Here is a 17,930-nt window from a genome sequence, read left to right as displayed (position 1 = left end):
GGGCGGTTCTTCGGGCCGCCCCCTCCGCGCAGGAAGTGAAAGGGACGTCGGAAGCGCCCGCAGGGGCGGCGGGGCTGGGTGCGCAGGGGGGATGCAGAGCGCCCCGCGGGGCGGGCGGCGCCGCTGGGGCCGCCGCGGCCGCCGCGCCTGAGCTGAGCGGCTCCGCCTCCGCGGGGGGGAGGCAGCGGCGGGGCCGGCAGGGGAGCGCCATCCCCGCGGCGGCCGCGGCCGCCCGTTCCCTGCGGCGGAGCAGGAGGATGCGGCCCGGCGCCGGGCTCTGAGCGATGGAGGGGGTCCTGTACAAGTGGACCAACTACCTGGCCGGTAGGCGGGGGGCCGGGCCGGGGGGCGGTGGTTGGGGTGTGGGTGAGGGTGAGGGGCCCGCGGCGCCGGGAGGGCTCGGCCTCGCCCGTGACGCGCCGCCGCCGCTGCCTCGGGGGGTCCCGCGGGCGGCCGGCGCTGTTGGTAACGCGCTGGCTGAGACATCGCCTGCCCTTTGTGCTCGGAGCCCCGGCGGGCGGCCCTGAGGCGGCTGGAGCCGGCTCCGTGCCTGGGCCGGGGGCCGCGCCTGACGGCGGTGCCAGCGCTCTCCGCGGTGCGGCCGGGCCGGGCCCTCCTTGCGGGCACCGGCGCGGCCCCGGCCCCCTACGGGCAAGGGGTGCCTGGGCTTCGGCCTTCCTCCGGGAACGGCCTGGCCGAGTCTCTCTCACGACTTGGATTGCCCTCAGCAGGACAGGCTGTAGGGAGCTCCTGTATCCCAACCTGTAAAACATATGATAAACTTCAGTTTCACAAAATGCATTTTTTAGAAGCGCTGCAGACAAAAAATGCACCAAATGCCAACATTTGCCAGCAAAGCTCTGGTTTTGTTTGGCTGGTCCTCTGCTGTGATGGAGACACCGTCTCCCTCTGGAGCAGGCAGTGGACAGGTGGTGCTGTCAGGGTGAAACAGGTTTCTCCTCTGATACTGTGAGAGGACTCTGGAGGGGTCTTTCCAGAGCTGATCAGCACTGGATCACATACCATGCTTAATTGTGCCTTGGCAGTATCTTCTTTGCCCTCTGGTTCTTGTGGATCTGCTTTTTAGTTGCCACTCTGCATTTAAAAAGAGTTGTATGCTTACGGTTAAAGCTAGTAAATAAAAAAACCAAACCAATTACATGTTATTATTTCTTTATCACAAAGTGGTGATATGATGTAGTGGGGCCTGGTCTTGCACTTTTTCAATTAATGTTACAACTCGTAATGACACCTGTGCTGCAGCATGTCCAGAGAAGGGCAGTGGAGCTGGAGAAGGGTCTAGAGAGTAAGTCATGAGGGCAAGCTGGGGGAGGCTAAGCCTGGAGAAGAGGCTCAGGGGTGACCCTATCACTCTCTGCAATTCCCTGAAAGGAGGAATTTCTTCACTGAAAGGGTTGTCAGGCAGTGGAATGGGCTCACCAGGGAGGTGGTGGAGTCACCATCCCTGGAGGTGTCCAAGAAACAAGTGGACATGGCACTTAGTGCCATGGTCTAGTTGATGAAATCAAAGGTTGGACTCGATCTTGGGGGTCTTCCAACCTTAAATGATTTTATGATGATAGCATCGTAAGAATGTGAATAGTATGAAACCTTTAGCTGATTTCAAGGATTTGTTACCTGAGTAAGCCTCCTGTGTTGAAGTACACTGTTGCTGGATGGCTGCAGCTCTGTTGGGATGGCAATTGGGAAGCACCATGGACCACACTGTCATATTGTCAAATGCATTGAGTTCTTGGCCACACAGTTATTGCCATTCCAAACCCTAAGCTGAGTAGGAAGTTAAATTTTGGTGTGGAGTTGTAAAATAGAGGGATAATCTGCTCCTGTTGTACAGCTGACCCAGACTGTAATGGGCCGGTATAATGGTTATGCTCTACTGGAATATGGTAGTGCAATGTTATTTTTAGAAACAAAGGTGATTTACTAGGCAAAATGGTTTGCATTTAGTTGTATTAGAAATTAGGGCGTCTATTCCAGTGAGTATTGAGTTTTATGAAATAGAAAAAAAAAGAGAAAGAAAAAAAAAGGAATGCTAATATACTTTAATCCAAGAAGGCCCATGACAGTAATTTACTGTGTGGTGTAATGCTGCATAGACTGCTCAAAGATATTTGTGTCTATGCATAAATTGCTCTGTTTTGTAGATGTAGTGAAGTCAGAGATCGTTATATAATTTTTCTAAAGCAAAGCTGGAGAAAACATTAGTAGAGGAGCTGGTGTATACTGTCCTCACAAATGGATTTAGGAGAATAAGCCATGAGTTCTACACACAGTGCCTGACATATGATTGTTGTTGGGCAATGGAACTGGACTACTTTGAGAGAAAATGGTATGTTAATACTTAAGTATGACATACAAAGTTTTCACTGAAATACAGTAAGCAGAAGAGACCATAGCATAGGAGTTGGTGACGTCAGTCATTTATTTGTATCTTACAAAGAAGTTCCTACAATCTTAAGAAAGTCTGCCTGAAAAATATACTTGAATGAGAATAGTTTTTCAGAGGTGTGTAATTTATCAGTCTGCAAAACAGGATTTCTTGGTGGCTAAATTAAAATTTAATTTTTCTTTAAAATGGAGTATAGTGAAAACAAATACTGGTGATCTTGCATCCAAAAAGAATGGGAGTGAAATATCCATATAACACTAGTCTGGTTATAGAGCAGCTCTGGTCTTCAGACTGCACAGATTGTCTACTTCCTGGTGTGTTACGAGGATAATTTAATGTTTACCTCTTTAAGAAAAGTTTTAACAGCTAAAGAGATGAATTTGATTTACAATTTAATAATTAGACTAAACTTATCTTTTCATGTTTTTGATCTTGCTAGGTTGGCAGCCTCGGTGGTTTGTTTTAGACAATGGGATATTGTCATACTATGATTCCCAGGATGATGTTTGCAAAGGCAGCAAAGGAAGTATAAAGATGGCTGTGTGTGAAATAAAAGGTAAGAATTAATAGTTCTGCTTGAGGAAATTTTAGCTGCCAGGGAAATAGAAAAGGTCACTCAACATACATTTTTGCAAGTTTTTCTTCCTCTTTTTTGTTTATCTGTAGTTCAGTGTGACTGAACTAGTTCACAAATAAAAATGAATGTGAATGGAGCTCTGTTTTGAGATTTAGAACCCACCATATATTTTTTTTTGTTTTAAACAGTTGGGTACATGTGGTTCATGCCTGAAGTTACCTCAGATAGTTGTTTAGTTCTAGTGCTTTTCCCTCCTATGACCAGTGATAGGGACTGAATCATGGATGCTAGTTTTCCAGAGCATCAGCGGTGACCCAAAAGGTCATAAACCAGAGATGTTTTGTCCTTTGTTTTTCTGAGTCATTTTTACTTTTGTCACTGTTAGCAGCTGCCCATGGGCACAGGTGATGGCAGTATTTGAGTTAGTACATGAACTGTTTGTGCCAAACTGTGAGTTTAGGTTGTTGTGTAGTCTAAGCTTAGGTCAACCTCCTTGGCTAATAGCAAGACATTGTCCTAACTCTCCACTGCTGTTAACTCTTGACCTCTTTTCAGATCCCTGCAGATAACTGGGCTTGTGATGTGGGTACTTATATATTAAAAAATGGAACTTGTTTTACATGGGCCACCAAGTATTTTTCATGTGATAACTCCTTTTTGGTAGTGTTTCCTTGGTGTAGATGAAATCAGTGATGTAAAGTGGGGAAGATAATTTTTTTTTTTGGGCCATTTGAGTTGTTCATTTTGCTTGTCATCTTGTTCCTTTGGTGAAGGAAAGATAATAGCTGAAGTCTGGATTTGGGAGAGTCTCCTGCATCCATGGCTAGTGGGGACTACATCTGAAGGAACTGTGGTCAATAACATGAAACTTGGTAGAGTATTCAGTTAAAAATGTAGTACTGAATATAATAGATTGGAAACAAAGTCCACCTCAGTTCTTGGCTCTTCTAGATGAAATCTGGTCTCAGGTAGAAGAGAGATTATTTCAGTTTTTATCTAATCTCCTGTTAATACCTGTAACTGCGACAAAGCTCTTCAGTTTGCCACATTTAGGCCAGGTTTGGAATACAGCATTTATTACAGACTCATACACAGTGTATTATTAATGTAGAAAGGGAACCCCCTCCTACTGGAGTCTGGCCACTGCTCAGTGTCAAGTCTCTTGACTGGACGATGTGCTGGGCAGAAAGGTTGAGCAGCTTTGGGCTTTTTCACAGTTGGCAGTGATGCACTGTGATGTAGTGTATGCTGTGGGATTGTCATAAACATTTTAAAATACTTTGGTAAGTATTTAGTAGATAATTTTATGGAGTTGAGGTTTTTTTTTTTTTTTCAAAAAATTTTTTTTTCTCTTCTATCACAAGTTCATGCAACAGACAACACGAGAATGGAACTAATCATCCCAGGGGAGCAGCACTTCTATATGAAAGCAGTTAATGCAGCTGAAAGGCAAAGATGGCTGGTAGCACTGGGGAGTGCAAAAGCCTGTTTAGCAGATACTAGAACAAAAAAAGAAAAAGGTATGTGTGTCACCTAGAGTATATTACTTTTTCAGATACTTGTTTTCAGATGACCATAGTGCAAATATTGTGATACAAAGTCACTATTACTGTCTTTTAATATAAATTGTAGTTATTTCTAGTCATCTCTGGTAAATTCCCCCTCCATGTTTGAGTTAGAAGAGGTCAACTGAGGTGACTTCTTAAGAAGCTGAAATACCAGCAGTGTATTGTTGCCACAAGAACAAACATACTGTTTGTAGCTGTTGTGAAGCTATTTCATTTCTGGTGCTTTGACTATTATTTTTTGTGTAATTTTTCTTGGATGGCTTAATGTAACCATTTCCGGCCACTGCGGTGGGTATAAATTTTATCCAGTAAATTTTTCTACGGTACACTGCAGCTAAGAAAGATTTCAACTTTATTTTTCCTGGTAATATGCCTTTTTCTTAATAGTCATTAAATTAGCATCAGTTATCCAAAAGTAGAAACTATTGTCTGCTTCAAGTACAGTTCTTGACTCATTGCAGAATCCAATTTTCCTCAAAATTAAGTGAACATTTAAGTGAATTTTTAAATGAAAAGTGCTTAAAATTCAATGTATACATACATTGTAGACAATAAATTGATATTTCCTTGTTTTTTTAATAGAAATAAGTGAGACCAATGAATCTCTTAAAACCAAAATGTCCGAACTTCGTCTCTACTGTGATCTTTTAATGCAGCAAGTTCATACCATACAAGAATTTGTTCACCATGATGAGACTTGCTCTCCTCCCAGCATTGAGGTACAGAATTTCTAGGATGTCATTGGAGAACCTAATTATATAATGCAGCTCAAGTTACTGTTGATGTCTTATGCCTTTTTCATCTCCCTAAGGTTGGGAAACTTAACCTAAGTGCAATTTTTGAGTGCTTGTGTGTATATATACTAATGGTGATTTTTATGTGTGTAAAGTACCTGGATGTTTAAATGTAATTGTACCATGTTTTAGGAAGCAATTGTGTTTCTGAGCCATTTTATTAAATGGCCAGAAGAGCTGTTTTATGAGCAAGGCAATATTTTGTCTTGTTTGGCATCTCTGTTATGGCCAGTGCAGGTGAAACAATCTTGTTTGTCCATTCTTACTTCCTTGTGTAGGAGGGTATTCCATTTTTTTTTTGAGTGAAAGCTAGTGTTACAGGTATTGGAAACCTGCAGTGCAGGTATCTCTGAATGTGCACAAGTACACTAGAACACTACTATTGCACTAGTACAATACTGGATTGTATTTCTGCTTTTGAATGAAAGTTGGTACTGGAAATTATTAATGGTTTCATTCTTTACACTCCTGAGCAGAGTGGGGACAATGTTACTGGTCACTTAGAGCAAAGCAAAGGGTTGATGGTTAGTCACAGTTTACAGGAGGTGAAACTGTCCTGCAGGCTTCTGAGTGCTAAAACTGTTCACGCTTCCTTCTGCAATTCATTTGTTTCACTAAGTGATCTTCTGATACAAGGTAGTCACTCTGAGATATGCTTTGCAGTAAGGTGTTGGCTGGTAAAGAAATTCAAGTGTCAGAAAGAATTTACAGTGCTGTCACATTGGTTTCTTAAATTGACCTCATTGTAAGGTGCACATTTGATTAAATAAAATAGGAATTGGAAGTTCTTGGCAGTAATGAGGGAAATTAGTATGCATGGGAGTGGTGGTGGGAGAGTTGTATTTGCATATTTTCATTTTTTTTTCTTGCTTATGTTTGTGCTTTCATTTATTTTCAGAACATGAATGAAGCTTCTTCCTTGCTTAGTGCCACATGTAATACATTTATCACAACACTTGAAGAATGTGTGAAGATTGCTAATGCCAAGTTTAAGCCAGAAATGTTCCAGCTGCCTCATCCTGATCCCTTGGTTTCTCCTGTGTCACCATCACCTATTCAAATGGTTTAAACATTTTGAAATACTATCTTTTTTAGTGTCATATTGTTAGTTGGACTGGGGGGAGGAGTGGCAGAAGGCTGCTATTGCCATGTGCTATGATGTCAACAGTTGAAACATTGACTCTGTTATAAATCAGAACTGGTCCTAACTGTAAATCAATAATTTTCCATTCCCAGTCTTTGTTTGCTAGCCTTTACATCATCAGAGTAATTTATGGTACCTGTCAAGCCAGTGTAGTGAAGTATCTCATAAATGAATGAGGTTTAATTTTCCTCAGTCCAGCTGCTTTTTTCAGAGTGCTAGCTCTACACTGATCCTAAAAATTTTATAACTACGTCTCCTGTTTAAGTGCTTCATGGCTTGAAGCACTTCAGCAAGATAGCATATGTTTCAGTGTATATAAGTGAAGATGTTTGTATTAATCTAGTGTGACCTTATTTAACAAAAAAGATAAATAATGGTAAAAATCGTACTTGTATAACTGTTGACTACTGATTATTTCCCTTAGAAGGACAGTGTATAGGGAATCATCTTAAATGTTTTCTCAGTTGTATGTATGGATTCCAAGATGAGCTATAACATGGAATTTTGTTGTGGGAATCTCTTCGCATTTGCATCTTTTGTCTATTTATCTTTAATCAGTTTACTTACAAAACTGATCATTATGATTTAAATTAATAACTTCCTTTGATATGCATAGAGATTTGGCAGTGATATCAGAGAAACCATAAGGAATCAAGAGGCAGGATTTGGCTTTATTGTGTGATAGGGAATTTAAGCATCTATTGGTAAATGTCTTCTGTATATCATAGCAATTAAGAAATGGCTCTGTGAGTAACTTTGGTGCAAGAGGGAATGAGTTCCATAGAAATGAGGTAGTATTTTTTCATAGTAAACTATTTCCCATGTGAGTGTTCTAGAACTTTTGATATTGATGGCAATCCATCTGTTTTCATATAGTTAAATCAGATTTTTAACTAAGAATGGTTACTTTTAATAAAAAAAATTGCCTTCTCTCTTTGTAGAGACTGTAAGTAAAGTAAAAAATACTGTAGATATGCGTATTATTCTCATAAGTAGCTTGTAACATTTTGTTGTGGTTTGTGGTTTGGAATTTATTTTTTTCTCCCCCTAGATGAAGCGTTCCGTTAGCCACCCTGGTCCTTGCTATTCAGAAAGGTAATTTTCTGTTTCATTAAGCTTTTTTCTTATGTCTCAAAAGACCTCCCTGAACTTGCTAGCATTAAAATCAAAATGGGAGAATTGTTTGCTTGGGAAAAAAAAATTAAAAGTCATAAATTGATCTAATTTTGAAAACAAATGTCAGTAGCAAATAATGTGTCTGCTGTTTCTAACATACTACAAAAATTTCTTCGTGCTAGAAACTTTATGTAAATGACTTATTCTGACAAGTTCATGAAATTAAACCTAGAGCTTGAAACACTAACATTTTTTTTGAGTCAGTATTTCAGATTCTCACATTATTTTCTTCTACATGCAAAGATTATATTGCATTTTTATTTCCATTTTGAGGCTTTACAACTGTGAAATTAAGACTGTTAACTGTGCCATTTTTTAGTCTAGTGTAGTGAAAAGCATTGATAGTTAACAGTCTAATCTAAGTACCAAAGTTATTCCAAATTTAAAGTATATTAAATTTGTTTGGGTTGTTACAGCTTTTGCTTACTAAATACATCTCTTTTTTTTTTTTTTGTAGGATTAATCATTCTGTAAAAGAACCAGGTTCATCTGTTCACCGATTTTCTCAGCGACGCAGAAGAACATACTCAGATACAGAATCTTACAGTGATACACCTTCTGAAGATTCTCAGAGTAAGTTGGAAAGGGGCCTTAGTTTTCTTTGTATCTTTCTGTGCAATTTATTCCCCTTTTTACAGCAGCTGTTCTAGTGCTGATATCAGCAGAAGGAAAAAATTTTATTATTGGTTACTTAAAGTTTTGGTTTTAAGATTCCTGTATTATAAATGAAGGCACTTCTGTAGTTTGCTAGCTGGCTGATTTGTTCTGGCTTCCATACATATTAAAAAGGATCTTCCAGCTGGAGTAGTTATATTGAAATCAGTGGGACTCCTGGCAAGATAAAATAGAGACACAATCAGAAAAGGGATGTTTGTACTAATAGGCTCTTCCATGAACGATGTTCTGGTAAGTGATGTGGAATACTGCTGTTTGCCACCTGCTTGTCCCAAAAGAAATTCTTTTTGTGACCCTTGTGAGTGGTGGGCAGTAGTTTCCACCAGTGCATTGTGGAAAGATGGTTCATTTCAGTGGCTCCTTGTCTTTGGTAGAGAACTGTTCTGAAGGGGTGCAGCCTTGCCAGTAATAAAGATCATGATCAGAATATTATTCCTTCCTAATTAGATGGGCTGTCTGAGTTAGTAGCCAGTTCTTCTGTGGATTTTCCTTTGGAATCTTGCTGTCATTTTGATTTTATCATAGCTCCTCTCAGGCAGACTCTAATTTGACCAGTTCTTCTTCATTACTCCTGGTTTAGCCTTGCTTCCTTTTGGAATACCTACTGCCTCACTTGGATTTAAAAAGCCTGAGGCCTCTGCATGGTTGAAAGCCCATGTGAGCAGGAAGTGATAGTAATGCTTTACATTCTATCATGAAGCATGTATTCACACTTCAGTGCCATTTCATTGGGTTTTGGATACTCACATGTTGCATGGTGACCACCTCTTTCACCTGATTCATCTGCCCCAGCATAGGGTATGCCAGTATGTATCTCAAGCTAATAAACTTAGTTTAGATCCTGTTCTGTGTCTGATGACTAAGGTAGGTGTGTATCAGTTAGGCTTCCTGTAACACAAGGCTTTTGCTGTTACCAGCTGGGCCTTCTGGTGTTGGTTACCCAATCCGACTTAGGACTGCTGAGAAGAGGCTTTGTCTTACAAGTTTCTGCTAATACAGTTCCTTACTATTCAGCTCTAGTCTCTAGCTCAGCTTTTCTGGATTTTTGTTTTCTTTTACTGTTTTAGAAGTTCCCTCTGCTACCTGCCAGTTATCTTAGTTCCGTTTCTTTCCTGTCACGTAGCCTAGTAATACCCAAGTTGCAGTAAGTCACCCATTTCATTTTAATAATAGAAAATATTTTAATTAAGTGCTTGTCAATGCATCAGTTCTTTAAAAAAAAAAATTCATGTATTCCTCATGAAGAATATGTCTGCACCTCACAGGTTACTGTCTTTCCTAATGTAAAAAATCATTGTATAAGAAAAAATTACTTGAGTTATGCTGGCTGAACAGTCTTCATCTCCATTACCTTTGGGCATGATATTGGTGGAAATCTTTCAGGACAAGTCCAGAGTAATTACACTTCTGATTCCTTATGTACAGGAAATACTTAGCAAATAGAATAATTGATAGATTGGATGATATGTTTTAGGGGTTGAAAATTAAATACTTATTGATCTCTTCACAGGATCTGCTCACTGTTCTAGAAGTGCTGTCAATGGAGATCTAGTATCATCAACCATTCCTGAAGAAAATAAATCAGTGTCAAAGGAAAGATCTGAACTGGAAGAGACTCTTTCATCCTTTTCCTCGTGAAACAACTGAAAGTATTCAATTTTCTATAAATAATGCTATGCAAAAGCTGCTGTAATTATACTGTTGTTATAGGAAGTAGTAATTTCCCTTTTTAGAAGGATTTCTCTGCACTTTATAGAATAACATAAATACTATCTTTGAAGTGTATTTTATCTTTATATAGTTTATTTGCAAGAGTATTTTCCTAATATTTCACAGTTTGAATGTGCATTTTTTGGAACAAATGATGGCTTTAACAGATAAGCATCCACATTTGTAAACGTAGCTCTTTTTAAAAAGTGTGAAGGTCTGACTGATATGTTAGTAAACATGCATTATAAACTTCAGCAAAAATTTTCATTTTTTTTGGAGGAAAATGGGACTTGTGCCCTGGGCCTCTTGGTCATTTGTACCAGGTCATCCACCCAGAGCTGTGATTGGCCCCACAGTAGCTTTTTTTGCCAGTGTAAGGGCTGTGGGAATGGGCACTAATGGGTCTCTTCTAGCAGCTTGACGGTAATTGACATTGCCGCCTTTACGAATACACGGATATACATAATCCAGTCCTTGTTTTTAGCCAATGAAAGTAGAAATATTTAGTGTATTTTTCTAAACAAATGTATAAAAATAACTTAATATGAAGTATTTGTACCAAACATGGGATATTTAATAATTTTTATTTATTTATTCTTTTTTGCATCAAAAATTTCTACCTACTTTCAGTACTAAAGATCTGAAGATCTACTAAAGGCTTCAAAATGTGCATAAATTGTTTCTGGGGTGTGTAGTATCACAAGTAGTTAATACAGCACTGTTAAGATTTACTCTGCCTACTTAAGATGTATTTTTAGCAAAGTATTATAGAAGCAAGAGCTAAAATGTTAGACTGTTTTAAGCTGCTGTTGTAATGAATATTTGTATCTATACGTGTTTTATTTATGACATATTTATACAATAGGGAGCTTCTGTTTTTGTGTCTCCTTTATATCATTTGAGGATGGTATACACCAGAAGATGGATTCTGCTCTCAGTTACATCAGTTTAAATTTTACATTAACTGTAAGCGAGGTCAGAGTCTGACTCTCTTAATAATTAATTAGTAATATAGTATAACAGTGCCTACTAGCACCTTGGTCCAGAAGGTTCTTAATGTTAACATTGTAAGCTTTTGGGGATTTTTTGGGTGTTTGTTTAGGGATAAACTTGGTCTATAACGTCTTAGCTGTAGAGCACTTTAAGCAAGCCATTTACTCTTTTTGATTTACACAATTGATAAATAGATGTACAGGGTTTTTTGCACTCAAGCACATACCAAAATCTGTTTTTATAATCAGATCTTCTTTAATTTGGTTTAACTAGTCTTCCTTTTGTGTACATAAATAATTTGGTGGTTTTGAAGTGGGTTGGAAAGGAGAGATGGGAATGGGAGCTTTCCTTATAAATTTTTAGAATGTTGATTTATCTAAATCAAAATAGGTCCAAATGTTGGGGAAAAACATATGAGCTGTTGCCCACATTTAAAATGCCAGTTTATAAACCATTATGCCAGGTTCAAGTGGGATGGAATGGTTTGTCCAAGGGATTTGTGGATACCAGCTCAGAGCAGTCATTTGTGCTCGGTTGTGTCAGTTTCATACAAACTAGAATAGGCATATCAGCCACTCATATGCTTGTACATTTTTTCTGAATGTTTGCTTTAATGTATTCTGTATGACACGACAATTGTAAAAAAAAAAAAAGGTATTAAAAAAGATGTTCAGAGAAGTAAACTACATATTGTAGTGAGAGTGTTGTCTTGAATCGTATGCTGTCTTAGAGCTCCTTTTTGAAATTTCACTGAGGTTTCTGCCAGCTTGTATAGTGTTAAGTATATGTCACATTGACAGATTTTTTTTTTTCTGGCTTTCAACTACTACAAAGAAGAGAGTTTGGACTTCAAATTGTGCAAAAAAAAATATTTGAGATCAGTGTATGTAGTAGTAAATAATAATTTGAAACACTGCTATAATACAAAAGTTGTAATGATCAGATTCAAGCACAGAATTTGCATGTAATTACTTCTTCACTGTTTTGGGTTTCTCCAGGTCACCAAAGCCATCATTTCAACTTTCTATATGTATGTGATATGTTCCTGCTAAAGTTAAATCAGCTTTTTAGATATGACTGTGCCAAACATCCTAAAATGTATTTCAGTGAAATCAGTGAAGATGATATGCTGTGATACTTTTGGCATATGGGGCTAAGAAGTAATTTCTGAAAATGACACTTACCTGGCTGAATCACAATAATTCATGTACAGTAAGACTAAAAATATTTGGATATTCTCACATTTTCATTTCCAAGTTTAAGGAGAGCTTATCAGGAATGCCTAATTATATCACTAATTATATAGTGGAGAATGAGAGCTGAACCTCAACACAGAATATGTAGTTAGTACTTTTAGTTTTGATCTCATGTGCTTCTGAAGAGATCAATCTGAAATTATTTTTTTAAAACAGTATTTATCACTTAAAGAGTATAAGCATAGTATCTGTTTAGGTGAAAAGTGATAACTTCTAATTATATATCTGAAGTTTCTAACTTCAGATAATTAGAAATGGAATGCTTAGAAATTAGCAGCTTGTAGTATAATGAATTAATGGTCAGGCATGCAATGATTTGGAGAGCTGTGAATACTGAGCTCGGGGGCTTTACTGTAAATTAATGCTTGTGTTTTTTTCAACTTAATAATTCAGCTTCACTTTCCTAAACTTCTTTTTTTTCTCAGAGAAAGCAGTCTTTGGGATAAGAATATTTCAGAGGTTGCTTCTGCATCAATTTTTTGTACTTCATTAATTTAAAAATTGAAATCTATTTATGTATCTGTTAAGGTTATTTGCACAAATGATAATTTTTGCTCCTATTCCTCTCTCAGTTTAAGTATTCTAGTGTAGCTGTCGTTCCTGCCAGTATAAATTAGAAACTTTTAAAAGGGGTATAATACCTGAATAAAGGAAATACTCATGTCTGAAAACTAACTAAAATGTGGTAAAATGAATTTCTCAGTTATTATGGCTATCCACTGTCACAGTTATTCTTCTCAGGCTGCCACATGTAAAGTGTTAGTAGAAAATATATAGCTCTATAGTAGGATTTATACAGCAACTCACGGAGCTTTGTTAAAAAGTTTTTCTTTAGGCATCAACATACAGGAAACCTTAACACCAAATGCCTTCATACACATACCAGTGGCAGGATATTCTAACTTTCTAACTATTCCCATAGTGCTATAGATTTAATCTTTAAAGAGAGCAAATACCAGCTTGTAAAGTTAGAAGTCCCAATATTTGACCTGAATATAAGAAGTAAATAGTTAAAATGTTTGTTTCATGCAGAGACTGCTTAACCTATTGTCTCAAAAAATGTTATTCTTTAGGGAAGTGTTTTGTGAAATGGAATATTGAAGCTCTAGGCTGTGACTTTAGTGATGTCACTCTGTATTAGCATTCGCTTAGCAGTCTTGTGGAAAAACACTGGCTCAGCTGGTTGGCCTGTAACATTATCTATTAAAGCTGTGTTTCAGCAAAGCCTGTAAGTATTGTAAATCCTATTTTTAGTCATGTAAGTGACTCATCTGCCTGAAGTTAGGTGTGCTTGCTTAAGCACTGTGCAGAGTTGGGCCAAAGAGATACTGACAGAATGAACTTGCTTACACTGCCACTCTATCAAGTAAGTATATCTAAGACTCAAAAGAGGCCATGTAAGATTGAGCTTTCAGTAGCCTTTGTGGAGAAAAGTCCATGGTTAAATCTGCAGATACTGGCTGTCACTATTTCTTTCTGCCGCAGTGACCAACTAACTAGTGCATTTTTAATGTTAATTTTCTTATGTGCCTGTGTATGCAAGTTGGTTGTTGGTTAAACAAGACTGTACTTATGTATTTTTGTGTCTTGTACTGAGTTTGTTGGTTGAGGTTTTTTTAAATATCTAATGAAATGAGAATTAGAAGCTTTCTTAAGGTTTTTTTTTCTTATAGTGGTTTAAAGATTAAAATGAACAGCTTTTTCTACTTCATTTTTATTATTCTTTACTTTCCTCCCTAAGAAAGAATTACCATGCACTCTTAAACTCTTTCATCTTTATGATTGTTTCTAAATGTTCCTGGTTGCATTACTTGACAAAGTTTGGATTTTGTCCTGACCCTTAGGTCTTCTGAAATCCTTAGTTTTACTTTAGTCCTTCTTTCATTCTTAGCTTTCCTGCATCATGTGGATAGATAGTGCTTGATAATGTGTAGGTTTATAGGAAATTATAAAAAAAGAAGTGGACTTCTATAGTAAGTCTTTTTGGAATAGGTTTTTAAACAATATACCTGCTTTACTACTTCTGATGAACTTGAGCCTTTTTTTTTTTTTTTTTTACTAGTAATGGTATGCTGGGAGTCATAGTGATGCACAGTGTTTGCTAACTAATGTTCCTGCTACACTTAAGAGAATTTTCAGCCCCTGAAGTGTTGCATTGCTGTGTGTTTTCTCTCAAGGTTTTTCTACAGACCAGAGTGAATTCTAGAAGCAGAGTTACACCTTGGACCTTGATACTCTTTTTCCCACAGATAACAAAATTTGGACCTGCCTACGTGGTACTTGTGATTCACAACTCGCGCCCCCCCATCCCCCCTGCCCAAATGTAAAGGCAGGCTTTACTCCTACAGGTATGTCAGCTGACTTGAGGAATGGAAAACTGATGGGATATAAGCCCATAATAAGCCACGGGAGGTCCAGGCAATTAGGGTCAACTAGTCTGTAGTAGTTGTAGCTGCCAAAAATATAGAGGCTATAGAGGAAAGTGTGGAAATAACAGAGCAATAAGAACAGCACAATGCTTAGATATGTGCTAGAATTTATCCTTTGTCAATGAAGAACCTATGATGAAAATTTTTTTTAAAGTCTGACTTTTTTCAAGGCTGACTGGTGCCCAGGATGTTTCTAATAGCTACCTGGTTTAACAGCTAACAACAGTTAGCAACCTGGTTTACATTGGAGAATTGCATTTCTACCCCATCTTTTTTTTCAGCAACTTTTCTGTAGTGCAGTACAGGAACTGTTAAAACAGCGTAATAAATAAAGAAGGAGTCACAGATTTTATGGTGCAGAAAGCATGCTTTATTTCAAATGAACAATTCTATCTCAAGGAGGTTCAACAGCTAACAAGCTCTATTACTACATTAGGAGAACTAAAGCAAATTGAAGTGCAGGGCGGTATTTGATGTTGGAGCAACAGTTTGTTTTCAAACTGTGGTTCATTGCTTAGTTGCCCAGAAGTGACTACAGGGTGTCTAATTCTACCACACAAACTCAATCACTGCACCCTATGAACCTCCGAGATGGGGTACTGCTGCTGCACTTGAATACCTAAATAGCTTTGTTGATTAAGGGGATGGCCAGGTGATGTTACTTTTTTAAAAGCTATTCAGGCAGTCAATATGTCAGAAACAGTACACATTGGGTGAACAAAGTGCTGGCCGCTTGCACTTTGTCCAAAAATTGTCAGTCAGGTATGGAAATTATGACATAATCAGATCCAATGTAAAACATTAAAGCAATGCTTACAGGAGGGTAATTGCAAACATCACCAATGCCTTACATTTCTGATTCAACATAAATATTTGTGCATGTATGAAATACTATGCACTGTATCATCTCTTAGGTGTAGGTAATCATCAACAGGGAGACTCTCTACCTGTTGAGGCATTCTTAGACATCAACAATGAGTTGAGGCGCAAAGATTAGTTAAATGTTGAGCAGGATAGTCGTTTGCTAGGAAACTTTCTCCTGCCAACTGTGAGTTCCAAAAGTTACGTTTCAAAATGTCATAAAATAAATGGTACAAAACTTCATAACCGTTAACTTCGGCTATATACAGTATGTACATGTCAGTGAAAAAAGTGTTTTAAATTCTTAGGTCAATAATGACTATAAGTCTGGACTTTGTCTCATTCAGGTAGGTAAAAAAATATTTTTCTTTTTATATTTACATATCAGATATTTCAGTCCATATATGAATCACTTGTAAAAAAACAAGTGTAAATAATACATATCGAGCTCTCTAATGTGATCGAATATTAATATTCACAGAGGCAGAATCGGTACCAAATTCATTTCCTAAATTCAGGGTATAAAGTCCACCGTCGTTCTTCTGGACATCCATGATGATCAGGGTGGTTAGATCTTCGCTAGTTTCAATGTGGAATCTGCCTTGCTGGTCCTGACTGGTTATTTTTCTCCCCCCGCAGTACCATGTTATTTCAGGAGCAGGGTCACCCGAAAAGGCACAGGATAGTGTGAGAACTTTTCCTTCATCGATGCTGATATCAGATGGGAGAGCTTCAATTTTAGGTGGTACTCCTTCATAAAACAGGAGAAGAAATAGCAAGTTAGTCTGTTTCCACTAAGCCATGCAGCAGCTTCACTCTGAGGACTACTTCAGGATAGCAGAAGCACTAACTCTACCAATAATCATAATGCTCACCTCTCAGACCTGATTTGAGCATTTTACTAGTTGAACTCTCCAGTTGAGCCATACTAGATTTCCCCATAATACTGCTGGAGCTCATCTCTACAAAGGATTCTTTCATGGAGGACATGCTTTTGGCAGACATGCTTTCAAATTTCATTTCAGTCATGCTGCTACTGCTGAAACTGCTGAATGAAGCCTCTTGTTTAGAAGAAGCCATTTGAAAGGACTGAGAAGAAAAACTTTCGTGCATGCTTGCGTCGCCACTGGTCTTCAATACTACCTCTTTTGGAGGTTCTTCAATTAGAGCTGAGGAGCATTGCAAACATAGAAGGAAAAAGCAACAACATCACATTAACGAACAAAGTCATGCAGTTCTGTCTGGTTAATTTTACAGAAATGAAGAGACAGCATACATTGCTTTCAATGGAAAAACTGCAGTGGAATATAAAATTGTTTTCAGTCATTTGATTTAAGACGTCCAAGTCACAAACAGTAATTTAGAAAGGAAACAAGTAGGCAATGGAATGTACTGGTATGCATGAGCTTGAATGAAAAACATAAATACTTTAAAAAAACCCAGGTTATCACACAGTGTTTATTAGAACTATTAGACATTAGAATTAGATACTGAGAAATTGTGTGTTCAGTTCATGTTTGTAGAAGTTGTGAAACATTTTCATGGAATAATAAAGTCTGTATTTCACTGCATTGTTCTGTACTTATAAAAGGTAACAGAAAAGCTCAATCACTGCAGCTTTGCTTTAAACCCAAACACAGTCATACAAGCAAATCATAGCCACCCCTTGATGCTAGGAGCTGGGATATGGTACAGCCAATAAAATACTAAACCCAGTTCAGTTAAGTTGCCATAAAAAATTTTAATTGCGGAATTACTTTGTTTTATTGGAACAGATTCTGCTAGTAAATGAGGAAAGAGTAATTACCAGCACCAAGGTTTTAACATACTCATTCTAGAATGAATGCTCAAATACTCATAGCTTTCTCTTAACATGCATCTGTTGATGTTATAGAGCACCTGTGTGCTCCTCTGTGGGTGTTAAAAAGATTTGTAATGCTGTTTTAGTTCTGTATATATAAAATACAACAGAAAAATGAACTTGTTAAAATATCTAAGTCAACATTACCAGTAACTTTTATCATAAGTCGTTTTAGTAGACACATCACAGAAAAAGTTGTGATTATTCTGAACACAAGACCTGGAGAACAAACTTACGGAGTACAGTTAAAGATGCTGTAGCAGAGCACTGCCCATGGTAATTTTTTGCCTTGACTGTGTATTTTCCAGTGTCACTCACTGCTGCATTTCGAATCTCAAGAGAATATATATTTTTAGAGCGAGTTACTCTGATATGTGATGAAACTGCAATCTGAGGAGGGAAAAAAACCGGTTTAATTAAGATCAGTTTTATGAATAATTCTATTTTTTCAAGTAAATATATTAAATGATTACTTA

General features: G+C 37.9%; 2 protein-coding genes across 2 annotated transcripts in view; one reads left to right on the top strand and one right to left on the bottom strand.

The window, feature by feature from the left end:
• Positions 1-136: 136 nt before the first annotated feature.
• On the top strand, positions 137-11,748 carry PLEKHA3 (pleckstrin homology domain containing A3). Its single transcript, XM_017838780.1, has 8 exons — positions 137-324; positions 2,850-2,966; positions 4,352-4,507; positions 5,138-5,274; positions 6,248-6,412; positions 7,545-7,588; positions 8,127-8,242; positions 9,855-11,748. Exons 1-8 carry the CDS (start codon positions 285-287, stop codon positions 9,980-9,982), a joined length of 903 nt encoding a protein of 300 aa, XP_017694269.1. The 5' UTR covers positions 137-284; the 3' UTR covers positions 9,983-11,748.
• A 3,331-nt stretch (positions 11,749-15,079) lies between these two features.
• The window catches only part of TTN (titin), a 244,207-nt gene continuing 241,356 nt past the window's right edge, over positions 15,080-17,930 (bottom strand). The window contains exons 298-300 of the mRNA XM_017834916.1: positions 17,691-17,844; positions 16,469-16,762; positions 15,080-16,344 (exon numbers count right to left, since the gene is read on the bottom strand). Of these exons, the coding sequence (XP_017690405.1) occupies positions 16,046-16,344; positions 16,469-16,762; positions 17,691-17,844 (747 nt within the window). The 3' untranslated portion in view covers positions 15,080-16,045. The remainder of the gene's footprint in view (positions 16,345-16,468; positions 16,763-17,690; positions 17,845-17,930) is intronic.

This window comes from Lepidothrix coronata, unplaced genomic scaffold (assembly GCF_001604755.1).
Source record: "Lepidothrix coronata isolate B3197 unplaced genomic scaffold, Lepidothrix_coronata-1.0 Scaffold7, whole genome shotgun sequence".
Classification (NCBI taxonomy): domain Eukaryota; kingdom Metazoa; phylum Chordata; class Aves; order Passeriformes; family Pipridae; genus Lepidothrix; species Lepidothrix coronata.
Note: the sequence above shows the minus strand (reverse complement) of the source record. Positions and strands in the feature narration are given on the sequence as shown.

Bases quoted from the DNA above. Each gene is read 5' to 3' on its own strand.
- PLEKHA3 (XM_017838780.1), top strand. From the start codon at position 285: ATGGAGGGGGTCCTGTACAAGTGGACCAACTACCTGGCCG. The intron at 5,275-6,247 runs GTACAGAATTTC...ATTTATTTTCAG, and splicing joins GCTCTCCTCCCAGCATTGAG to AACATGAATGAAGCTTCTTC. The intron at 8,243-9,854 runs GTAAGTTGGAAA...ATCTCTTCACAG, and splicing joins ACCTTCTGAAGATTCTCAGA to GATCTGCTCACTGTTCTAGA.